The sequence below is a fragment of the Gobio gobio genome (assembly GCF_949357685.1).
Source record: "Gobio gobio genome assembly, chromosome: 7".
Lineage (NCBI taxonomy): Eukaryota > Metazoa > Chordata > Actinopteri > Cypriniformes > Gobionidae > Gobio > Gobio gobio.
Genome location: NC_137103.1, coordinates 51,571,894 through 51,598,519, shown reverse-complemented (window position 1 = coordinate 51,598,519; position 26,626 = coordinate 51,571,894). Strand labels below are relative to the sequence as shown.

The window sequence follows — 26,626 nt, the reverse complement described above, 5'->3', positions numbered from 1 at the left end:
GAGATGCTAAATGACGTAATCTTTTCTGAAAAATGTATATATTTTCAGTGTTTTTTTTTTTACTTGATGGCCAAAAAACTAAAATGTGCTGAACCCCTGTCCTAGAACATCACAAGAACTTGCTTGCAAACTCTTCATTTGACATAACAGAATATCCAAAATAATAAATAACACTGATGCCAATAACCGACTGATGTCTGAACCTGTTTTACAACAGTCCTGCTGCAAGGCTTATGAGTACATGGGTTACATTATGGAGAAGGAGCAGTCGTTCAGAGATGCTGCCATGAATTATGAATTGGCCTGGAAGTACAGCAATCAAACCAACCCCACTATCGGTAAGATTAAAGCCCCTCAGACGCTCTGGTGTGTGTGTGTGTGTGTGTGTGTGTGTGTGTGCACATCCCTCCTTGACATCAGCGTCCTGTTTGTTTACCAGGCTACAAGCTTGCGTTCAATTACCTGAAGGCCAAAAGACACGTGGATGCTATAGATGTGTGTCATAAAGTGAGTACGCAAATTTAATTTATAGGAAATACTTTCTGAGACCAGCAGTTTAAATACATTTTTGCTTTGAATCTAATAGTGTAATATTGTGCATCATTTCAGAGCATGTTTAGAGCTTTTAAAATGTCTATGGAGAAAATGAATGAGAATACTTACAAATACCAAGGCTGCTGCAAAAGTGGACAGTCACTGTTGTGATTCATATGCAAATATAATAAAACCTGTTGCATCTTCTTTCTTTCTTGTGTTTTTTCTGAATGTCTCACACCCTCAGGTTTTGGACGCGCATCCCAACTATCCACGGATCAGAAAGGACATCTTAGACAAAGCAAGAGTGGCTTTAAGAACCTGACAGAATGACCTGTGTGCTGTGCTCATTCATGATTTCATCTATAATTTCATATACTTGCACTTTATAAGTAATGTTTTGATATGACTACATCCAGTGTTAATTGAACATTAAAAACAAGCATTGATAATGATGCAATATTTTCCATTTTGTACACCGAAATAAACATTTCAAAACACTAATGTCAGGCTGCAGCTGCCACTTTTCTGGATGCAATATCTGTTTTGCAACAGATCACACTGCACAGAGTGCTGTTTCCCGCAATGCAATGTGCTTGACCTTGCATTTCCAATGTGTCTCTTTTTGACACTTTATTTAATCAGACTGGAAAACGTTACATTTTTGCATAAAATTTTATAAAAAACGCAACTATTGTTATTTCCAAGATGATAATTGCATGCCATTCTCATGCAACAGTGAGGTCATGTGACAACAATGTAGCATACTACTGTTCGGCAGTGTTCTTACCTCACACTGCACAGTATGCTGTATAATGTCTACTCATGTTTGACAACATTATGCAATATTCAATGATAAACACTTAAAACCGTGTTAAATAAAGTGACAAGGTATGGCTTTGTATCTGAATGCACAAATGAGTCAGTAATTCTCCCACTTCAAGTGCTCTGCCCTTAAGAGAGCAAAATGGACTTGACCCAAAATCTGTGTTGTTTGTGGTGCTTGAACTCGGGGCAGAATTGAAACACAGTTGAATTTTTCGTTACAGATAAACAACTCTTAACCATCTGATGCTCGTGTCTACTACAAATCTTTAAAAACCATTCAGAGTGTGATGTTACACTCTCAAACCAACGTGGATGACCTTTGTAGAGCTTAGATCGGGCACAAAAAAATCAAGCCCCACCCTACCCGAGCCTGTGCGCGTTGTGTCCAAGCCCGGCCCGGCCCGACACATTAACTGTAATTATGAGCCCGAGCCCGGTTTAAATATGTGGGCGTTCTGACGAGAGCGAACCTTTAATGAGCGAAGTGGACCAGTGTGACGCTCAGCTCAATAATCCGCTCTATGCCGGCGCTCCACTCATGATCCCTCACCGGTAAAACAAAACTCGCTCAAATCTCGCTCAGACATGACCTTTATCAGAACTGTAGCCTACTATACTTGTTGTAGCCGTTAAACAATATAACATTTAAACATAAATATGAAACAAAATACAATGTTGTTTTTACATTTGATCTGATTATGAAAAGTGCAAAGTTGCGAGTGGGTCAGAAATGATTTTGACCACTTCATTAAGTTTTGTTTTGTAGAAAGCCTTTCTTTAAAGTGAATTTCGTTTTGTACAAATTGTATCTCAATTTTAGTCATTGTTTCACCAGTCAATTGCCTGAATTTAATAAATAAGAAGCAAATAGACTATAGCCGACAATAATCGTGACATGACTGCGTGCTGTGAGTTTAACACGCATTTTTAGACTAATCCTGACATTTGTTTCTTAGGGTGCGTTCACACTTGTCATGTTTGGTTGGATTAAAACGAACCCTGGTGCGATTGCTCGGTTAGTGCGGTTCATTTGAACATATGTGAACGCTGCCATCCGAACCCTGGAGCGCACCAAACAAGCGGACCGAAACCGCTAAAAAGATGGATCTCGGTCCGCTTCCAAACAAACTCTGGTGCGGTTCGATTGATATATGAACGCAACACGGACCAAAGACATGTAAACGAACCAAAAACAGGACGTGATGTCACAAGATGCGACGCTACACGTCAGCTGATTTGACGACGCGGAAAGATCGGTGTATCCAAAATGAGTAGAGGGCAAACGCGGAGCAATGAGGAGGTAAAGTGCCTCATCAATGCAGATCTTCGTCTCTGCATACAACGGAGGAAATCCTGCTGCTGTTTAGAATGTTTTGAACATTTTATGAGCTCTTCGTGAGTTCTCAGCTGGTAAAAATAAAACCATTTGTACACGCATAAAATGACCGCGTTTAATCCAGCGCACAGCATTGTTTTGAATGTTCGGTAAGCAAGCTCTGTGGCGAAATATATGTCATAAAAGCCGACCAATCAGGTTGTGACCGCATCCCTATGCCTTTGGTTCGATAACTTTAGGTTCGCTGATAAAAATGTCAGTGTGAACGCTAAGCGGATCGTTTTTGGTACGGACCAAACGAACCGAACTACGTGTGAACGCACCCTTAGTTGTAGTATTAGTTCTTACTTTGCTATATATATATATATAATTTCTGATTATGGCATAGCTTTCTGCCCACCCAAATAGGCTAGTAAAGTAATGATTAAAAAAACACAAATGCTTGATCAAGGGCCCGGCCCGAGGATGGGTCGGGTCAAGTTCGGGCTTAGGCAGAGAATCTAACCTCTAGACCTTTGCCTGTTGTTATTATATCAGGGTTGTTTCCTTCGAGGAGGCAAGAGAGGCTAGCTTGGCTCTGCCCTCCTACGTACTTCCGCTCAATTTTCATTTTCCTTCAGTACTCCGTCTGGGACTGCTGTATTTTCATTGGTTTTCTCCGAACAAATTTTACCGGTCCAATCAGCGAACAGAGGGAGTGGCTGAGAACAATGACGTTGATGTCGTGCGCTAGTTTGAGTTGTAGTTCAGTAATGGCGGCGGAGAAAAGATGCGAGCGAAGCCATTCATTCTATTGTGGCACCGCTGCCGAATATCCAGAAGTTAAAGTCGGAGCAAGAACAATCTTTGCTGAGTTTTGTTGGTGGCCATGATGTTGTGTCCCGGGGAAAAGTTTGATTTTCCAGCTCGCTCTGTTAGTGGTGAAGGAGTTGGCTGAAGCCCTATTCAGACTGTAATTGTTTCTCGTGGGGTCGGAGGGTATTGTCATCGTATACAGTGGTGATTTTATTGCCGTCCGTCTCCCAGCACCCGCGTAAAAATCCCCGGCCGAATGACCTACTGCTTTTGACAAACACCAAGGTCGTGTGGTCATTTAATTGCTGTCCGAATCCACATCTCTGAGTTTTCAAGAATATATCACTTCAAAACTCACTGTTTATATCCTTTGACCACTGCAGAGCACCGTGTGGTTGCGCTTCGCTGTCATTTGGATGCATTTCTAGACTTATCACCGCTATATCACCACTCAAAAAATAAAAAGAAGAAAAGCACGTAAACATTTGAATTGGGCCGTTATTTACAGAAGCATTTATTCTTATCATACCAAGCATATGACATTTTATTTACAGCATACAATCATGTAATGGATCATGTGAGCAGCCGTTCCCGATCACAAAACTCTCCCCTCCACCGTGAATAAATCACAATCCGAATGCACAAGTTTTATGTTTTATCACTGAGGTGGCTGCACAATCTGCAGTTTTTTTTACGGACTTCCATGTGAGAAACAGAGACGAACGGCGCATGACATACGTCACTCACGACCAAACGTTAGCGATTGGTTATTGCAGATCCAGAGTGGCTCTGGGCAGATCCAATAGTTTTAATCTTCAACAGAGTTCCCGCCTTCAAGGAAGTTAACGCTTGTCAATGGAGAGTGGCCAGACTCTCTGGACAAATGAAATGTACGAGAGTCTGGTAAGACCAGGCTAAAGAGAGGCAGTGCCTCCTCCAAAAATAACCCATATTACAAAAATAAAACAACACAAATATTACAAAACACACTTGTTTTTCTAAAGTAAAGTCGCCAACAGCGACACCCGCAGATGAAGTTACAGTGGGAGTCCGCGTCTCTCTTGCCTCCCCTGAGCCCAGTGACTTTTAACAGAGCCTCTAAAGTGTGCGCTGGGTTTGGTGGGGGGTAATTGAGAATGACTGGGATAAAGTCACATGAGAGGAGGCAATGGCTGCGTCCGAAAACCTAGGCAGCTGACTCGTTGCCTCGCTGCCTTATCCGACAACGGCTTGTAAGGCAGCGTTTGTGCATGAAGGCACCTCACGAAACTGATTTCGGACAGACTTCTGAGGCAGTGTAACCGTTTAATGATCTACAGCAAAATAGAGAGAGCTTTGGAGAGAACTAAACACATATTTAATTACTACATTAGTAATTTCTCACTGGAAATTACACCAGAAGGTGAACATTTTCATTTACACACAAACTGACCCGCAAACGCAACTTTCGGACGCCATCTTTTTTTTCCAGCTCAACTGTCACAGAATGGAAAGCATAGGATTGTGGGATATCAAAGGCAGCGAAGGATACAAATATACTGCCTTCAAAAATCGATCAGATGAAGGTCTCTCAGGAGACAGGAAGTGAAGCTAACATTAGATTCAGACGTGCCTTGGTGCCTTCCTGCCTTGAAATATGTCCTCCGAAGGCAGCATTTTCCAGGTTTCGGACGCAGCCAATGTCTCCATCACGCTATGATTGAATATGATTGGTTCATGCGATAAATCCCGCCTCTTGTTTTCGTGTGTGTTTGCGAATCGGTCTGAATGAACAAAAGGATGGTGTTAATGGGAAGACTAATTAAAAAGTAGCCACTTGGATATCACCGCTTTGTCATGCCAAAATCAAATTTGAAATGGCCTAAAAAAGATTTTTTTGGTGAGCAATCAGCTTGGTGAAATGAAATGCACATCTCCATGTCCGTGTCTGTGATCAGTGTTTACAAGCTTGATGACTGATGAAAATAAGTTGACTATTTAAAAAAAAGAGAGCTAAACATCAGTTCATGAATAAAATATATGATTTAAATTGTTACTGCAGTTAGTTATTATTTTTGAATAAATGTAAAAATGCTTAAAAACACCAACTTGATGAGATTTATACCTGGTTTTAATAAAAAGAATATGAATTACATAGTAGGCTATAGTTAATGAATACGAAATAGTATTGTATTTGGTTTCTTTTTTTAATGTAATGTTTATTTAAAATCAGGAAAATGTGACAACATTAAGTGCAACTGGGACATGAATTTACATTTGATTTATTTTAAAAAAGTGTGTCCTTATTTTAGAGTGTGTGTGTGTGTGTGTGTGTGTGTGTGTGTGTGTGTGTGTGTGTGTGTGTGTGTGTGTGTGTGTGTGTGTGTGTGTGTGTGTGTGTGTGTGTGTGTGTGTGTGTGTGTGTGTGTGTGTGTGTGTGTGTGTGTCCTGGTAAACCCTACATTATGGGGACAAAACTTTTCCTTGTGGGGACATTTTTTGGTCCCCACGAGGAAAACGGCTTATGAATCATTCTAAATTATGTTTTATGAAAATGTAAAAATGCTAAAGGTTTTCTGTGATGGTAGGTTTAGGGTAGGGAATAGAATATACAGTTTGTACAGTATAAAAACATGTCTAAAGTCCTCATAAAACGTGTGTGTGTGTTTATTATTAATGTATGACAACATAAATTCAATATTGCTGACAAAAATGAAGAGGCTAGTTATCTTGCTGTGTTTTTTTCCCTCTATATTTTATTACTATTTTACTTATATTACTATTTAAATACACATGGGGATCAATTACCTCGAATTGGCCAAATATAGTCTCTTAGATGTGGATTTTCGCAAGGTTTACAGAATAAACTTTCAGCTTGGTAGTGTTACGCCAAAGAATTTCAGTTGTGCAATAAATCCACATCAGCCTGATGTCAAATAATAAACGTTGAGATATCATCAGATGGCATATGTTCATGTGTCAAACTCCAGCAAGAGTCAGTCACAGTGGGAAGTTAAATTTCTCGTATCCTACAGATGAACACTCTTAAGCCTCTCTGGTATTCTTCTCTTGTCCGGTTCGTGTCCGGTTTCTTTTCTTTGCTCTGCAAACACAGAAGCTCTTTATGAAGTCCATGTGCATGGGGACCCGGTGATTAAATGCCTCAGGCTGAGCATGTCTGGTGAGTGTTTTCTACATATACCATATATTTATAGGGGTGATTTATAGTGGTAATATGTCTGAGTGAGTTTATCATTGTCGTATGCGCGAATGTCACCCATCACAAGATGTCGCGCGATGCTTTTATCCAAGTTATTCCGCACGAACCTATCATGAGAGATGGAAATGCTTGGTGATGACACTGGATGAGTTAGGTTTGTGTAACATAACTATTTTAGCTGTGGTGCCGGGCGTGTAACCTATTATTATGGGTCTGACTTTATTCATTAATGTTTAAACACCTCTAAAAGCACCGTTTGCGCCCAGAAAATGACTTACAGAAATTATTTCAAAAAGAACACCTCGCGTCCTTTCCTCGTGATTTGAAGCGGATAGATCGCGCGCGTTCCTGCTCGGTGTCTCCTAACAACATCCCAGCGGAGGGCATGTCCGTGACAATCCAGTTTAAAAAGTGCAAAAAGTAGAATTTTCTTTTTATAAATTATTCTTTTCATAAAGCTAAAAAGTCTGGAGGGACATGCTCAAAATAAATATGTCAAATGCCTGTTAAATTATATTAAAGAGAGACAACAAAAATGTCAAGCTCTTCTATTTTTTCGTTTAACATTATAAAAAAAAAAAAAACGTGGAAGAGCAACATTTTTTAAACGCTGACGTTGCTGGACTCACCCTATAATGTTCATGATGTGGCGTTTACGCACGCGTTACGCAAGCCTCGCCCCCTTTTACCTGAAAGACTCGCACCTGGATATCCAACGACGCGGAAGTCTGGCTGAGATTACTCCACTTTGACATCGCCGTGCTCAGCAGTCCTGCTTTGGGACAGTCGCTGTTGAAGTTCACAACTCTTTTGGATATGAACTGACATGAATTTTAAGCGCAGTCGGTATGTCTCTCGGTTTCTTTGTCTCCGCTGTTTAACGTGTTTGTGCGCGAGAGCTAAACACTCATTCATAGTTTGGACAGATGGTGTTATTGTGCTATATTGATTAACCCTAAAATTACGTCCATAAAGTGACATTTATTGCATTGAATGGAGTTTTTGTGTCAGTCCAGGAATACCTCACCATGTGAACAATTGTTTTCATTGATGTGGATTGTTAAATATCATGTTCAGGTTTATATTTAGTTGGAAAGTAAATAGCAAAGTTTGGTTACACTTTATATTAAGGTGCCATTGTTACAGTGTAATTATATATTTAAGTACTGATTAATATTAATTTACAACATGAAGGCTACTTACTATATGGTTATGGTAGGATTAGTTGCATGTAATTATGTATAATTTTCTTACTATGGTAAAGTAGGGTGAATTGGGTGATTGGGACACCTCTTGCCATTGAGGTGACTTGGGAAAAGTGTCCCAATTATCCTGAATTCATCTATATGTAACATATGTAACAAGGACACTAAAATAAAGTGTTACCTTTTATTTTAAGGTGTCTTTGTTACAGTGTAATTACACATTTAAGTACTGAGTAATATTAAGTAACTTAGGGTATGGTGTGGGTTAGTTGCATGTAATTATGCATAATTTGTAGTTATTACTATAGTATCTCCATGTAACATATATGTAAAAATGACACCGTAAAATAAAGTGTTACCCAAAGTTTTATTTGCTTTTCTCCAAATTTCTGTGACAACGCTCCTACTTCTCTCACGGCATCATTAAAATGTATTTTCATTGACAAAAAAAAAACGTTTTTTTAATAAATGATATGCATCTAATTTCACACTATTTTGTTTTACACGTTATAAGTGGGAAACCTTAACATGTGTTGTAGGGTCAAAATTAGACAGAACTTTGCAATATGATTAATACTTTTCCATTGGTTAAAAGTCCCAATTATCATTCGGAAAGTTTCACTCCAAGGCAGTGTTGTTAAAGTAATTAAATTCACAAAATTACCTCTCATGTGCAGAATGATTTCCCAGCCACCTAAAAGAGGCTTAAATATCAAAGAAAACATTTATGTTGGATGTTCAGAACTTGGAGTTCCAACCTTTTTTTCCGTTCTCAAGCTATAGTTGTCAGACGCGTGTAACTTGTTCGCTGTGCCATCTTTTTTTTGTCCTCACCTTTCTCTCCCATTCCCAGGTTGGACAAGCGGTGATGTTACGCACAGCTTTGTTTCCCACACTCTGAACGCCTCAAAAGAATGACATTCCTCCGCAGGCTCCTGCGCAGACGACTGCACCCATGGAAGCTCGCCATCGTGGGGTTGGTGTTCGTGACTTTCCTGTTTCTGATGCAGCGAGAGGTGGTCAGTCAGAACCCTCAGGACGAACCCTGGCTCAAAGGGATTGTGGAGAAGCGGGATGGCGTTCTTGGGATGGTGATGGGGGCGGTGAATAACTTCCGGGACGCTATGCCAAAGATGCAGATCAAAGCTCCTGTGAGGCAGCAGGAAAGCGAGGGCAGTCCGGCCTGTCTGTCCGGATACTACACGGCCGCTGAACTCCGACCGGTCCTAGAAAGGCCACCGCAAAACCCCAGCGCCCCAGGGGCTTCTGGGAAGGCTTTTCACACTGACAATCTGGCCTCGTCAGAGCAAAAAGAAAAGGACAGAGGAGAGGAGAAGCACTGCTTTAACCTGTACGCCAGTGATCGGATCTCGCTGAGCAGAGACCTCGGCCCTGATACCAGACCTCCAGAGTGCGTAGTACCACCTGTTTGCTTCATGCAGACGTCTTAATGTTTGTCTTTCAGTTAGAGCAGCATTTGGACTAAAATGCTGGACAGGTCATGATTTGAATGAAAGGTTAGACTGCTGGACAGGTCATGATTTGAATGAGACAGGTCATGATTTGAATGAGAGGTTAGTTAGACTGCTGGACAGGTCATGATTTGAATGAGAGGTTAGTTAGACTGCAGGACAGGTCATGATTTGAATGAGAAGTTAGACTGCTGGGCAGGTCATGATTTGAATGAGAGGTTAGTTAGACTGCAGGACAGGTCATGATTTGAATGAGAGGTTAGTTAGACTGCTGGACAGGTCATGATTTGAATGAAAGGTTAGACTGCAGGACAGGTCATGATTTGAATGAGAGGTCAGTTAGACTGCTGGCCAGGTCATGATTTGAATGAGAGGTTAGACTGCTGGACAGGTCATGATTTGAATGAGAGGTTAGTTAGACTGCAGGACAGGTCATGATTTGAATGAGAGGTTAGTTAGACTGCAGGACAGGTCATGATTTGAATGAGAAGTTAGACTGCTGGACAGGTCATGATTTGAGTGAGAGGTCAGTTAGACTGCTGGACAGGTCATGATTTGAATGAGAGGTTAGTTAGACTGCTGGACAGGTCATGATTTGAATGAGAGGTTAGTTAGACTGTTGGACAGGTCATGATTTGAATGAGAGGTTAGTTAGACTGCTGGACAGGTCATGATTTGAATGAGAGGTTAGTTAGACTGTTGGACAGGTCATGATTTGAATGAGAAGTTAGACTGCTGGACAGGTCATGATTTGAGTGAGAGGTTAGTTAGACTGCTGGACAGGTCATGATTTGAATGAGAGGTTAGTTATACTGCTGGACAGTTCATGATTTGAATGAGAAGTTAGACTGCTGGACAGGTCATGATTTGAATGAGAGGTTAGTTAGACTGCTGGACAGGTCATGATTTGAGTGAGAGGTTAGTTAGACTGCTGGACAGGTCATGATTTGAATGAGAGGTTAGTTAGACTGCTGGACAGTTCATGATTTGAATGAGAGGTTAGTTAGACTGCTGGACAGGTCATGATCTGAATGAAAGGTTAGTTAGACTGCAGGACAGGTCATGATCTGAGTGAGAGGTTAGTTAGACTGTTGGACAGGTAATGATTTGAATGAGAGGTTAGTTAGACTGCTTGACAGGTCATGATTTGAATGAGAGGTTAGTTAGACTGCTGGACAGGTCATGATTTTAATGAGAGGTTAGTTAGACTGCAGGACAGGTCATGATTTGAATGAGAGGTTAGTTAGACTGCAGGACAGGTCATGATTTGAATGAGAGGTTAGACTGCTGGACAGGTCATGATTTGAGTGAGAGGTCAGTTAGACTGCTGGACAGGTCATGATTTGAATGAGAGGTTAGTTAGACTGCTGGACAGGTCATGATTTGAATGAGAGGTTAGTTAGACTGCTGGACAGGTCATGATTTGAATGAGAAGTTAGACTGCAGGACAGGTCATGATTTGAGTGAGAGGTCAGTTAGACTGCTGGACAGGTCATGATTTGAATGAGAGGTTAGTTAGACTGCTGGACAGGTCATGATTTGAGTGAGAGGTTAGTTAGACTGCTGGACAGGTCATGATTTGAATGAGAGGTTAGTTAGACTGCTGGACAGGTCATGATTTGAATGAGAGGTTAGTTAGACTGTTGGACAGGTCATGATTTGAATGAGAAGTTAGACTGCTGGACAGGTCATGATTTGAGTGAGAGGTTAGTTAGACTGCTGGACAGGTCATGATTTGAATGAGAGGTTAGTTATACTGCTGGACAGTTCATGATTTGAATGAGAAGTTAGACTGCTGGACAGGTCATGATTTGAATGAGAGGTTAGTTAGACTGCTGGACAGTTCATGATTTGAATGAGAGGTTAGTTAGACTGCTGGACAGGTCATGATCTGAATGAAAGGTTAGTTAGACTGCAGGACAGGTCATGATCTGAGTGAGAGGTTAGTTAGACTGTTGGACAGGTAATGATTTGAATGAGAGGTTAGTTAGACTGCTTGACATGTCATGATTTGAATGAGAGGTTAGTTAGACTGCTGGACAGGTCATGATTTTAATGAGAGGTTAGTTAGACTGCAGGACAGGTAATGATTTGAATGAGAGGTTAGTTAGACTGCTGGACAGGTAATGATTTGAGTGAGAGGTTAGTTAGACTGTTGGACAGGTAATGATTTGAGTGAGAGGTTAGTTAGACTGTTGGACAGGTAATGATTTGAGTGAGAGGTTAGTTAGACTGTTGGACAGGTCATGATTTGAATGAGAGGTAAGTTAGACTGCTGGACAGGTCATGATTTTAATGAGAGGTTAGTTAGACTGCAGGACAGGTCATGATTTGAATGAGAGGTCAGTTAGACTGTTGGACAGGTCATGATTTGAATGAGAGGTTAGTTAGACTGCAGGACAGGTCATGATTTGAATGAGAGGTCAGTTAGACTGTTGGACAGGTCATGATTTGAATGATAGGTTAGTTAGACTGCTGGACAGGTCATGATTTTAATGAGAGGTTAGTTAGACTGCAGGACAGGTCATGATCTGAATGAGAGGTTAGTTAGACTGCTGGACAGGTCAAGATTTGAATGAAAGGTTAGACTGCAGGACAGGTCATGATTTGAATGAGAGGTTAGTTAGACTGCTGGACATGTCATGATTTGAATGAGAGGTCAGTTAGACTGCTGGACAGGTCATGATTTGAAAGAGAGGTTAGTTAGACTGCTGGGCATGTCATGATTTGAATGAGAGGTTAGTTAGACTGCTGGGCAGGTCATGATTTGAATGAGAGGTCAGTTAGACTGCTGGGCAGGTCATGATTTGAATGAGAGGTCAGTTAGACTGCTGGACAGGTCATGATTTGAAAGAGAGGTTAGTTAGACTGCTGGGCATGTCATGATTTGAATGAGAGGTTAGTTAGACTGCTGGGCAGGTCATGATTTGAATGAGAGGTCAGTTAGACTGGGCAGGTCATGATTTGAATGAGAGGTCAGTTAGACTGCTGGGCAGGTCATGATTTGAATGAGTGGTCAGTTAGACTGGGCAGGTCATGATTTGAATGAGAGGTCAGTTAGACTGCTGGACAGGTCATGATTTGAATGAGAGGTTAGTTAGACTGCTGGACAGGTCATGATTTGAATGAGAGGTTAGTTAGTTAGTTAGACTGCTGGACAGGTCATGATTTGAGTGAGAGGTTAGACTGCAGGACAGGTCATGATTTGAGTGAGAGGTTAGTTAGAGTGCAGGACAGGTCATGATTTGAATGAGAGATCAGTTAGACTGTTGGACAGGTCATGATTTGAATGAGAGGTTAGTTAGACTGCTGGGCAGGTCATGATTTGAATGAGAGGTTAGTTAGTTAGACTGCTGGACAGGTCATGATTTGAATGAAAGGTTAGACTGCTGGACAGGTCATGATTTGAATGAGAGGTTAGTTAGACTGCTGGGCAGGTCATGATTTGAATGAGAGATTAGTTAGACTGCTGGGCAGGTCATGATTTGAATGAGAGGTTAGTTAGACTGCTGGGCAGGTCATGATTTGAATGAGAGGTTAGTTAGACTGCTGGACAGGTCATGATTTGAATGAGAGGTTAGTTAGACTGCTGGGCAGGTCATGATTTGAATGAGAGATTAGTTAGACTGCTGGGCAGGTCATGATTTGAATGAGAGGTTAGTTAGACTGCTGGGCAGGTCATGATTTGAATGAGAGATTAGTTAGACTGCTGGGCAGGTCATGATTTGAATGAGAGGTTAGTTAGACTGCTGGGCAGGTCATGATTTGAATGAGAGGTTAGTTAGACTGCTGGACAGGTCATGATTTGAATGAGAGGTTAGTTAGACTGCTGGACAGGTCATGATTTGAATGAGAGGTCAGTTAGCTGTTGGACAGGTCATGATTTGAATGAGAGGTTAGTTAGACTGCTGGACAGGTCATGATTTGAATGAGAGGTCAGTTAGCTGTTGGACAGGTCATGATTTGAGTGAGAGGTTAGTTAGACTGCTGGACAGGTCATGATTTGAGTGAGAGGTTAGTTAGACTGCTGGACAGGTCATGATTTGAATGAGAGGTTAGTTAGACTGCTGGACAGGTCATGATTTGAGTGAAAGGTTAGTTAGACTGCTGGACAGGTCATGATCTGAATGAGAGGTCAGTTAGACTGTTGGACAGGTCGTGATTTGAATGAGAGGTTAGTTAGACTGCTGGACAGGTCATGATTTGAAAGAGAGGTTAGTTAGACTGTTGGACAGGTCATGATTTGAATGAGAGGTTAGTTAGACTGTTGGACAGGTCATGATTTGAATGAGAGGTTAGTTAGACTGCTGGACAGGTCATGATTTGAGTGAAAGGTTAGACTGCAGGACAGGTCATGATTTGAATGAGAGGTCAGTTAGACTGTTGGACAGGTCGTGATTTGAATGAGAGGTTAGTTAGACTGCTGGACAGGTCATGATTTGAAAGAGAGGTTAGTTAGACTGTTGGACAGGTCATGATTTGAATGAGAGGTTAGTTAGACTGCTGGACAGGTCATGATTTTAATGAGAGGTTAGTTAAACTGCAGGACAGGTCATGATCTGAATGAGAGGTTAGTTAGACTGCTGGACAGGTCATGATTTTAATGAGAGGTCAGTTAGACTGCTGGACAGGTCATGATTTGAGTGAGAGGTTAGTTAGACTGCTGGACAGGTCATGATTTGAATGAAAGGTTAGACTGCAGGACAGGTCATGATCTGAATGAGAGGTCAGTTAGACTGTTGGACAGGTCGTGATTTGAATGAGAGGTCAGTTAGACTGTTGGACAGGTCGTGATTTGAATGATAGGTCAGTTAGACTGCAGGACAGGTCATGATCTGAATGAGAGGTCAGTTAGACTGCAGGACAGGTCATGATCTGAATGAGAGGTCAGTTAGACTGTTGGACAGGTCGTGATTTGAATGATAGGTCAGTTAGACTGCAGGACAGGTCATGATCTGAATGAAAGGTTAGACTGCAGGACAGGTCATGATCTGAATGAGAGGTCAGTTAGACTGCTGGACAGGTCATGATTTGAATGAGAGGTTAGTTAGACTGCTGGACAGGTCATGATTTGAATGAAAGGTTAGACTGCAGGACAGGTCATGATTTGAATGATAGGTTAGTTAGACTGCAGGACAGGTCATGATTTGAATGAGAGGTTAGTTAGACTGCTGGACAGGTCATGATTTGAGTGAGAGGTTAGTTAGACTGCTGGACAGGTCATGATTTGAGTGAGAGGTTAGTTAGACTGCTGGACAGGTCATGATTTGAGTGAGAGGTCAGTTAGACTGCTGGACAGGTCATGATTTGAATGAGAGGTCAGTTAGACTGCTGGACAGGTCATGATTTGAATGAGAGGTTAGTTAGACTGCAGGACAGGTCATGATCTGAATGAGAGGTCAGTTAGACTGCTGGACAGGTCATGATTTGAGTGAGAGGTTAGACTGCTGGACCGGTCATGATTTGAGTGAGAGGTTAGTTAGACTGCAGGACAGGTAATGATTTGAATGAGAGGTTAGACTGCTGGACAGGTCATGATTTGAGTGAGAGGTTAGACTGCTGGACAGGTCATGATTTGAATGAGAGGTTAGTTAGACTGCTGGACAGGTCATGATTTGAGTAAGAGGTTAGTTAGACTGCTGGACAGGTCATGATTTGAGTGAGAGGTTAGTTAGACTGCTGGACAGGTCATGATTTGAATGAGAGGTTAGTTAGACTGCTGGACAGGTCATGATTTTAATGAGAGGTCAGTTAGACTGCTGGACAGGTCATGATTTGAGTGAGAGGTTAGTTAGACTGCTGGACAGGTCATGATTTGAATGAAAGGTTAGACTGCAGGACAGGTCATGATCTGAATGAGAGGTCAGTTAGACTGTTGGACAGGTCGTGATTTGAATGAGAGGTCAGTTAGACTGTTGGACAGGTCGTGATTTGAATGATAGGTCAATTAGACTGCAGGACAGGTCATGATCTGAATGAGAGGTCAGTTAGACTGCAGGACAGGTCATGATCTGAATGAGAGGTCAGTTAGACTGTTGGACAGGTCGTGATTTGAATGATAGGTCAGTTAGACTGCAGGACAGGTCATGATTTGAATGATAGGTCAGTTAGACTGCAGGACAGGTCATGATCTGAATGAAAGGTTAGACTGCAGGACAGGTCATGATCTGAATGAGAGGTCAGTTAGACTGCTGGACAGGTCATGATTTGAATGAGAGGTTAGTTAGACTGCTGGACAGGTCATGATTTGAATGAAAGGTTAGACTGCTGGACAGGTCATGATTTGAATGAAAGGTTAGACTGCAGGACAGGTCATGATTTGAATGATAGGTTAGTTAGACTGCAGGACAGGTCATGATTTGAATGAGAGGTTAGTTAGACTGCTGGACAGGTCATGATTTGAGTGAGAGGTTAGTTAGACTGCTGGACAGGTCATGATTTGAATGAGAGGTTAGTTAGACTGCTGGACAGGTCATGATTTGAGTGAGAGGTTAGTTAGACTGCTGGACAGGTCATGATTTGAATGAGAGGTCAGTTAGACTGCTGGACAGGTCATGATCTGAATGAGAGGTCAGTTAGACTGCTGGACAGGTCATGATTTGAGTGAGAGGTTAGTTAGACTGCAGGACAGGTCATGATCTGAATGAGAGGTCAGTTAGACTGCTGGACAGGTCATGATTTGAATGAGAGGTTAGTTAGACTGCAGGACAGGTCATGATCTGAATGAGAGGTCAGTTAGACTGCTGGACAGGTCATGATTTGAGTGAGAGGTTAGACTGCTGGACCGGTCATGATTTGAGTGAGAGGTTAGTTAGACTGCAGGACAGGTAATGATTTGAATGAGAGGTTAGACTGCTGGACAGGTCATGATTTGAGTGAGAGGTTAGTTAGACTGCTGGACAGGTCATGATTTGAGTGAGAGGTTAGACTGCTGGACAGGTCATGATTTGAATGAGAGGTTAGTTAGACTGCTGGACAGGTCATGATTTGAGTAAGAGGTTAGTTAGACTGCTGGACAGGTCATGATTTGAGTGAGAGGTTAGTTAGACTGCTGGACAGGTCATGATTTGAATGAAAGGTTAGACTGCAGGACAGGTCATGATCTGAATGAAAGGTCAGTTAGACTGCAGGACAGGTCATGATCTGAATGAGAGGTTAGTTAGACTGCAGGACAGGTCATTATCTGAATGAGAGGTCAGTTAAGACTGTTGGACAGGTCGTGATTTGAATGATAGGTCAGTTAGACTGCAGGACAGGTCATGATCTGAATGAGAGGTCAGTTAGACTGTTGGACAGGTCATGATCTGAATGAGAGGTCAGTTAGACTGTTGGACAGGTCATGATCTGAATGAGAGGTCAGTTAGACTGCTGGACAGGTCATGATTTGAATGAGAGGTCAGTTAGACTGCAGGACAGGTCATGATTTGAATGATAGGATAGTTAGACTGCTGGACAGGTCATGATTTGAATGAAAGGTTAGACTGCAGGACAGGTCATGATTTGAATGATAGGTTAGTTAGACTGCAGGACAGGTCATGATTTGAATGATAGGTTAGTTAGACTGCTGGACAGGTCATGATTTGAATGATAGGTTAGTTAGACTGCTGGACAGGTCATGATTTGAATGATAGATCAGTTAGACTGCAGGACAGGTCATGATTTGGATGATAGGTTAGTTAGACTGCTGGACAGGTCATGATTTGAATGAGAGGTTAGTTAGACTGCAGGACAGGTCATGATTTGAATGATAGGATAGTTAGACTGCTGGGCAGGTCGTGATTTGAATGAGAGGTTAGTTAGACTGCTGGACAGGTCATGATTTGAATGAGAGGTTAGTTAGACTGCTGGACAGGTCATGATTTGAATGAGAGGTCAGTTAGACTGCTGGACAGGTCATGATTTGAATGAGAGGTTAGTTAGACTGCTGGACAGGTCATGATTTGAATGAGAGGTCAGTTAGACTGCTGGACAGGTCATGATTTGAATGAGAGGTCAGTTAGACTGTTGGACAGGTCATGATTTGAATGAGAGGTTAGTTAGACTGCTGGACAGGTCATGATTTGAGTGAGAGGTTAGTTAGACTGCTATACAGGTCATGATTTGAGTGAGAGGTTAGTAAGACTGCTGGACAGGTCATGATTTGAATGAGAGGTCAGTTAGCTGTTGGACAGGTCATGATTTGAGTGAGAGGTTAGTTAGACTGCTGGACAGGTCATGATTTGAGTGAGAGGTTAGTAAGACTGCTGGACAGGTCATGATTTGAATGAGAGGTCAGTTAGCTGTTGGACAGGTCATGATTTGAGTGAGAGGTTAGTTAGACTGCTGGACAGGTCATGATTTGAGTGAGAGGTTAGTTAGACTGCTGGACAGGTCATGATTTGAGTGAGAGGTTAGTTAGACTGCTGGACAGGTCATGATTTGAATGAGAGGTTAGTTAGACTGCTGGACAGGTCATGATTTGAATGAAAGGTTAGACTGCTGGACAGGCCATGATTTGAATGAAAGGTTAGACTGCAGGACAGGTCATGATTTGAATGAGAGGTTAGTTCGACTGCTGGACAGGTCATGATTTGAATGAGAGATCAGTTAGACTGCAGGACAGGTCATGATTTGAATGATAGGTTAGTTAGACTGCTGGACAGGTCATGATTTGAATGAGAGATCAGTTAGACTGCAGGACAGGTCATGATTTGGATGATAGGTTAGTTAGACTGCTGGACAGGTCGTGATTTGAATGAGAGGTTAGTTAGACTGCTGGACAGGTCATGATTTGAGTGAGAGGTCAGTTAGATTGTTGGACAGGTCATGATTTGAATGAGAGGTTAGACTGCTGGACAGGTCATGATTTGAATGAAAGGTTAGACTGCAGGACAGGTCATGATTTGAATGAGAGGTTAGTTAGACTGCTGGACAGGTCATGATTTGAGTGAGAGGTCAGTTAGATTGTTGGACAGGTCATGATTTGAATGAAAGGTTAGTTAGACTGTTGGACAGGTCATGATTTGAATGAAAGGTTAGACTGCTGGACAGGTCATGATTTGAATGAGAGGTTAGACTGCTGGAGAGGTCATGATTTGAATGAAAGGTTAGACTGCAGGACAGGTCATGATTTGAATGAGAGGTTAGTTAGACTGCTGGACAGGTCATGATTTGAGTGAGAGGTCAGTTAGATTGTTGGACAGGTCATGATTTGAATGAAAGGTTAGTTAGACTGTTGGACAGGTCATGATTTGAATGAAAGGTTAGACTGCTGGACAGGTCATGATTTGAGTGAGAGGTCAGTTAGATTGTTGGACAGGTCATGATTTGAGTGAGAGGTTAGTTAGACTGCTGGACAGGTCATGATTTGAATGAAAGGTCAGTTAGACTGCTGGACAGGTCATGATTTGAGTGAGAGGTTAGTTAGACTGCTGGACAGGTCGTGATTTGAATGAGAGGTCAGTTAGACTGCTGGACAGGTCATGATCTGAGTGAGAGGTCAGTTAGACTGCTGGACAGGTCATAAACTTGTATGGTCAATAAGGTAAGATCCGGCTTGACTTTACAAGCTCATAAGGTGCGTGGAAGCAGACAATATAACAAATACAAAAGGGAATCCAGCAACACTTGTGGTAAAGGGAACTTTAATAGATTTTAATAGAAATATGACAAGAACTTTAAAGAGTTAAACTCTGTCAGAACAAATTAATCTTGACAATGTCAGATAACTTTGATTGAAAGGTATGTAATGGATTACAATCAACCAATCAGCTGTCAGCTGCTAAATTGAAAGCTGCAGTCTGTATCTTTTTTTGGTCAAAAATGTTCCAAAATCATTGAGCAAGTACACAACAAGCCAGTATTCAAAACTATCTCTTTACCGTTGCCCGATTCACCACAGTAAGCTTGTAATAATGTGTTATAATTAGAGTGGTATGGTAGCCTGACAAGCCAGACATATATCAAGATGTTGGGTCTGGGAACTCATCATTGGCAGGGCTCAATCCGAGGGGCGGGATAAACCATTGTCTTTCAAATTCCCTCTGCACGCAATAGGATAGCGCTACAACCAACCAGAGCAACGAAGAAGGTGAAGCGGAGCTAGTTGATAGATTAAACTTTCACCGTATCCGGTCGGCAAAACTCTGAACACATCTTCCTTTCTTAAGAATGACTTCAGCCAAAGCCGGCCAGTTCGCCAGCTTCTTTGTTTACAAGTAGCACGTGGAACTGCGGCAACTCTGCCGTCATTATGTTAAGCCCGCCCACCGACTCTATGCATGATGTGATTGGCCTGACCAGAGTTTGGTTTTTCCAGCTCGCAAGCCAACGGACATTTGCTAGACTACCCTGGCTGCAAATTAGATTTGCAGCCGCTAGTGTGCATCTAGATTTCTAGGCTAGTGTAATGGTGGATTTCCGCGGGAAATTCAAGCATGTCTTTGCGTCATTACATCACGTCTGTATACATAAAGGAGGAGTCCGGCTAGTAGGCTAAAGCATGTGAGGAGCGGATCATTTATAGTCTTTTCTCACAGCAGCTGGAGTAATTAAACGTATAATTTTCATCGCAGATTGTAATCCAGAAAGGCCCAAATGACATCATCAGTGACGAATGGAGGTTCACCCGTAGTCAAAAGCAAGAGATTAAACTGTACGGAATCCACAGGTAACGCTAATATACACTAAATACACAGTCACGCAATGCTAATGCTGTTAACATAAACAATTTGAGAACAAAGTATAATAATAATTTGCACGGTTCGATGTTATATAAGCGATAGGTAGATTTAATCACTGTTGGTGGCGTGATTTATTGTAGTGCTTTGTTCCCAAAAGTGGCAGACGTTACTTAATTGTTCAGATTACAATTTCCGGTGACCTTTCTTATTTGGATTAGACTCCAAGACGTAGAATGTGTGATTCGGAAGTACAGCATCCACACCGGTGCGGTGAATGACAGCAAAGCCGCACATACTCCTCAAAACATTAGATTCATCCGCCCTGAGGAGCCGCCGTTGCACAACTCGCGAACAGATGATAACTCCGCAAATAACTGCAATTGCAGGTTTCAGACAGAGATGGCGACACAGAGGCAAAACTTACAGACTGCAGCTTTAAGAACACAATTCGATAATACCAATTTAGGTCAACCAATGACCAAGCAATGCTTCATTTAGTTCAGTCTGTGGTGTAAAAGGTCACATTAGCAATTAAAGAAAAAACACTTCAGCAAAACATGTTCAGGTCAAGTGTCTGAATCATTTTGGTCCGAAATTTGTAGTCACTGTATGAAGAATTGTTGGGTATAATATGTCACAGTTTACTTTATTTTGCTATCCTCACTTACATAAATGAACTATAGTGTCCTGCACCCACTAGTAAAAAATAATATCTGGTGTCTGAATATTTTTTGGTTTGACTATATACAGTACACTGTCGTTCAAACGTTTGGGATCTGTAATATTTTTTTATGTTTTTAAAATAAGTCTCTTATACTGATCAAGGCTGCATTTATTTAATTATTTAATTTAATTGTAAAATATTATTACTATTTAAAATAACTTCGTTTTGATGACATTTTTCTAGTCACCATGAAATCAAAATTGACAACTCTTTTAATTTTTTATGGAACAGTATTTATTATAAATTATTTTTCTACTTTTCTATATTTTTCCAAGTTTTTTTAGTTCGAGAAGCCATTTCATGCATCACAATAAGGAAGAGAAGACTATCGCAACTTTTTTTAACTTTAATGATTTAATCTGCTGGATATTGTGGTCATTCATGAAACACGAGAAAAGCAGATGTGATTAAACCATTCTTGCATAAACTCTTACATTCACCTCTATTAAAAGGTGTAGTGTGTAGTATTTATGAGGATCTATTGACAGAACTGCCATATAATATACAGAACTATGTTTTCAGTGGTGTATAAAGACCTTACATAATGAAGCGTTATGTTTTTATTACCTTAGAATGAGTCATTTCTATCACCATACACGCGAGTCTGCTTACAGTGAAGTCGCCATTTTGCGACGCCATGTTTCTACAGTAGCCCTAAACGGACAAACTTCTCTACAGAGTGCTAGCTACTCTCTGCTGTCTCAGATGACGACATCTTTGTAGCTTCTCTATGTGCTCCTAAAGGGAGTGGTGAACGGTGGGCGGTTGCAATTCACAACCTCACCACTAGATGCCGCTAAAATGTACACACTGCACCTTTTAAAGTATTAATGTAAAATGGAATTTTGATTCACACAGAACTTTGCTCATGTTTCTTAAAAGAGGCCCTGTGAATGCAGTCTTCATGAATTTTAATTTTTAATTTTTTTATAATCCTCCAGTAATCATGACCAACTGGAAAAGTCATGTAGAAGTGGAGATTCATTTGTCAAAAATTGGGGAATCCTGAATATTGTAAGTGTTCAGCTGAAAGGAATAATATATCCGAAAATAGTACTGTTAGTGCATTTTAGAGGGTTCTTGTGGAAAACTTGCTGAATCACCTTCTGATGTGGGTTTAATGTGGGCTGGCTATCAAAACTCAATCCAAAACCAACAAAAAAAATAACAAGAAGACTACCTTATACATTTAAATGGTATAATTGCATTGCATATACAATGAGATCCATAAATCTAAGACTTCTATTTAACATTTTTCTTTTAAAATCTAGCCACAAAACCTTTAGTTTATGTTATGTGGCAGTTATATATATATATATATATATATATATATATATATATATATATATATATATATATATATATATATATCTGTCTGGATAATCAGTGGCTCTGAAACTACAGACTAGCTTTTCTCCTCAGACACGTCATTTAAACATGTCTACGCAGATATTGTGACTAATTACAGACTGAGACAAAGATGAGCTTTATTTCTCTAATTAAACACGTTTGTTCTTGCCCTTATTGCTTTAGTGGAGTGATATACACAAAACCAAACCTGGAGTTACTATTGCTCATTGTTTAACAAAGTGTCACACACAACACACAACTAGTAGTCTGCAAAATAACATCCGGACTAGGGCTGGGTGACTTAGCCAAAACAATTATATCTTGATATTTATGCATTCCCAAAGTAAAAAAAAAAAAACTATACCAAAATGTATTTAAATACATTTATTTCATACTAAGTATACTACAAATACATTAACATATTTACCGACATATTATCGCTTGAGACTTACTCATATAAATATTATAATTAAACTTTTTTTTCCAGTACTTCTTTCTTGCACAATGCACGTTTCTTAATATTTAGCCTAAAGTGTGTTTTAATATCACTATTAGTAAGGATAGTGTGATCTTTGTATAATATCAGTCTTTAAATGCAAGATATTTACTAAAGTATACTTGCAATAGTTCCATATTTGCACAATCAAATATACTGAAGTATATCTTTAGTTGCACTATTTCTGGATAACTAAAGTGCATTAAGTACAAAATTAGTTCATTCCATTTCATCAGACTTTTAAGTATATCAATATATTATGCAATACAAAACACATTACAAAGATTATACGTACAATTGCAGGGTATTTATATTAAATACATAAATTGTAAAAAAAAAATTTAGTATACTTGGCATAAATTAAATGCATTTCAAATACATTTGGTATATTTATTTTTCACTAGGATTTACACTAAAAGGCTTAGAAGGGTAATTATTATTAGTAGTATTATTTTCAGTCAAGAGAAAACAACATCAATTCAATCAATAATCTAGTTAAAATAATTAAAATATTCACCAATATGAAATAAATTAATAAATGTTTTAATACAGATTTACAAAAATTCTATGCTAAAATAATTCTTGAGATATAATGAAAATTTCATTTCATTTCATTCACATTCAGTGTTGAACTGATTTATAGAAATTGGCAGTTTAATCTGATTCACAGAAATGACCAAACTTTACAATTCTAATGATGCTTTTACTACAATCAGAGAGTGTTATTATAGTATGAGATACTATTATAGCTTTATTAATATTGCAGTGTTTATATTTTTATATATATATATATATTTGCAATTTTTTATTTAGTTAAAGATATAGGGCCCTATTTTAACAATCTGAGCACATGGTCTGAAGCTCATGGCGCAGGTGCACTTAGTGTGTATCCGAATCCACTTTTGCTAGTTTAACGACGGGAAAAATGGCCGCTGCGCCTGACATATGGTCTAAAAGGATTGTCCCTAGTCTCTTAATGAGTCATGGGTGTGTTTTGGGCGTAACATGAAATAAACCAATCAGAGTCTCATCTCCCATTCCCTTTTAAAGCTAGTTGCGCTTGCACCATGGCGGATCCGCTATTTACATGGTGGAGTTTGCGAGCGGAAAGACTGAACACTTCTCTAAAGAGGAATCCTTTTATTTTTAATGTTTAAAAATGTTTGTGTGCTGCTGCCATAGACCGTAAAAAAATAAGGACGACGCGACTTCATTGACTTCCGCTGACCAGAGTTGAAGCTTTCGTAGGCGCGCACACGGCGTGACATCTTGGGACAGAGTCTGCGCAGTAGAGAGCAGGAAGTAGAGGTGCGATTATCAAAAGCCCGCCCACACTCTCACAGATGCAGAACAATTCATTATGTTGGTATGAAATAAACAGTTATAGAAATGTAGAAATTAAAGCTAAAGCTCCAATCTCCTTCCCAAAATCCCGAAAAAAGTCTGTTAGTGCCTCAGTGAAAACTTCACTCAGAGAAGCCGTCAATCTCAGCTGTCAATCATGATGTCACACCCCCCGTTTTTATAGCATCAAATAACTTACTAAAACTAAACTTATTTAAAAAACGAACACTTGAAATGAAATCATCGTAATAAAAACTGCCTAAAATGACAGAAACCATCTTTAGGAAACAATTATTTGAAGTGTAATTGAATTGTTTAGTGTGTCTCGCGTCCATTCAAATACATGGTGGGGTGGGGTTTAGGAGCTGTACTGGGGCCAGCCACCGGGGGGCGATCGAGGTGCGGAAGCTTCAGTTTCTGACAGGAGTGCTGCAGGCTTGGCTGCTGCGTGTCCCTGTGTGTGTAACAAACATAGTGTACACGCGTGGTGCACCCGCCTATAGGCACATATTACTAGCGCAACCTGTAAATAACACAAAAATACTGTGCTATTGACTTTAGACCAGGTTTTTGTTGGTCAATGGTGCAGTCGTTTTCAGTTCCTCAAAATAGCAACGCTCTAACAATGCTCCTGAACACACCTGGTTTTCAGACCAGCACGCCCATGGGCGAACAGATGGGTGCGAGTGCATTTGTTATTTAAAAAACACTGGACGTGAAAATGATAACTGCAACTGCACTTGCGTAGCACCAGCTGTCGCATTGCGCCAGGTATATGATAGAACCCATAGTAATTTTGTTTGTAATTTTTTTTTACACAGTATGTCTACTACAGTATATAGTGTTTATTAATTTTGTTCAATTTGAGTCATTTTAGTACATTAAAATGAAAATGAAAAAAGTTTCTGAAAAGAGTTAGTAAAAAAAAAAAAAAAATATATATATATATATATATATATATATATATATATTTTTTTTTTTAATATATATATAGTTAATGTTTATTTTCTTTTCAAGTAACGAAAGTCTTATAGAAAAGCTTTTACTTTTCCGGGTTGATTCTCTCTAAAATGTCCCTCTTTCCCTTAATTTTCTTTTGTCTGTCTCTCTTTTCCTCTCGCAGATGCATTGAACAGACATACAGACGCTGTCCACCCCTTCCAACCACAAGCGTGATCATCGTGTTCCACAATGAAGCGTGGAGCACGTTACTGCGGACCGTCTACAGCGTCCTGCACACCTCCCCTGCTCTACTCCTCAAAGAAATCATCCTCGTCGATGACGCCAGCGTTGACGGTAACTCACCTCTAGCCTGTAGCCCCACGAGACCATCCATATGTTTTAATGGGCGTCCGGTTTCACTCAAGCAACCCGTTTTACAGAATTCTTGTAGGCCTGCTGACACCTGGCCGCTCGTGAAGCAGGTTACTACGGGAAACAGAGCTGTTTAGGAATGTTCTCAGAGGAGTTTTGCTCAGCCAGTGAAGGGGGTCTGAGGTACAGGGGGCTATCAGTGGACTCTTAAAAACCAGATCTGTGACAGGCGGACAGAAGGAAGAAATGCAAAGAGGAAAATGAGCATTAGAGCAGTGATTCCCAACTGGTTTTACTCCAGGAGCCATATTTGACTCAAGCCTCAAGTGGCAACTCAACACAGCAACAAATTTGCTTGGTAATACAGACATCTCTTTAAAATCAAACCTTGCAATTTGTTGCAGCGTACATTTTGGCAATATGCAAAAAGATTGTTCTAATCTAAACCAACTAAATGTTTCTTGAATTTCAATGGATTCATGTTCTCAGCACCTAAACACAATGTTTATCCTCGCTGTGACTCATGTTTAAAAGGTTAGTTCACCCAAAAATGAAACCCGTAAGACTTTCATTCATCTTCGGAACACAAATGAAGATCTTTTTGATGAAATCTGAGATTTCTGTCCCTACATTGACAGCTACGCAACTGACACTTTGATGCATCGTTTTATATGACGAACAGACTTAATTTAGGCTTTTATTCACATATAAATATTCATCAACTCACACATCAGTTGTGTTAAACTGAAACTCAAGCATGTTTGCTTGACGTGTGAGAAACATTGAGGTTCATTCTCGTGTTACGCAGCACGTTTGAGCTTCAGCAAAAACCAATGAGGGTTGTTCTTGCACATCAAGCAGGTTCGTTTCAGCTTCTGTTTATGTTCGCTGATCAATGTTTATATGTGAATAAATGCTTAAATTCAATCTGTTCAACATATAAAGTGATCAAGTCTCTTTAGAAACTTTTTGAAGCGTTAAAGTTGCGTAGCTTCAATGGAGGGACAGAAAGCTCTCAGATTTCATCAAAAAGATCTTCATTTGTGTTCTGAAGATGAACAAAAGTCTTACAAGTTTGGAACGACATGAGGGTGAGGAATTAATGACAGAATTTTCATTTTTGGGTGAAGCTTTAATGTAGTCTGATTTATTTCGCATTGTGTTGTTTTGTTCACGGTTTTTGAGGGTGAGGGCATGTCGCACAACCTGTTAATGACATAACTTGGACTGAATGGCAGATGAATTTGCACAAAAAACCATAGAGTTTGATTGGGCACACAATTTTGACAGCAACAACAAAAGACAAATGAACTAATTTTGTATTCCATTTGTTGTGAACTTCTGTTGTTTCTTGAAGTAGAGACCAGG

The 26,626-nt window shown here is 40.3% G+C and overlaps 2 protein-coding genes across 2 annotated transcripts in view; both read left to right on the top strand.

The window, feature by feature from the left end:
* Positions 1 to 1,447, top strand: part of ttc21b (tetratricopeptide repeat domain 21B) — a 53,555-nt gene extending 52,108 nt beyond the window's left edge. The window contains exons 27-29 of the mRNA XM_079821378.1: positions 218 to 338; positions 440 to 507; positions 782 to 1,447. Coding sequence (XP_079677504.1) covers positions 218 to 338; positions 440 to 507; positions 782 to 859 — 267 coding nt within the window. The 3' untranslated portion in view covers positions 860 to 1,447. The remainder of the gene's footprint in view (positions 1 to 217; positions 339 to 439; positions 508 to 781) is intronic.
* A 7,364-nt stretch (positions 1,448 to 8,811) lies between these two features.
* The window catches only part of galnt3 (UDP-N-acetyl-alpha-D-galactosamine:polypeptide N-acetylgalactosaminyltransferase 3 (GalNAc-T3)), a gene marked incomplete at both ends in the record, with an annotated part of 35,192 nt that continues 17,377 nt past the window's right edge, over positions 8,812 to 26,626 (top strand). Inside the window, 2 exons of the mRNA XM_079821159.1 lie at positions 8,812 to 9,308; positions 25,068 to 25,240. Of these exons, the coding sequence (XP_079677285.1) occupies positions 8,812 to 9,308; positions 25,068 to 25,240 (670 nt within the window). The remainder of the gene's footprint in view (positions 9,309 to 25,067; positions 25,241 to 26,626) is intronic.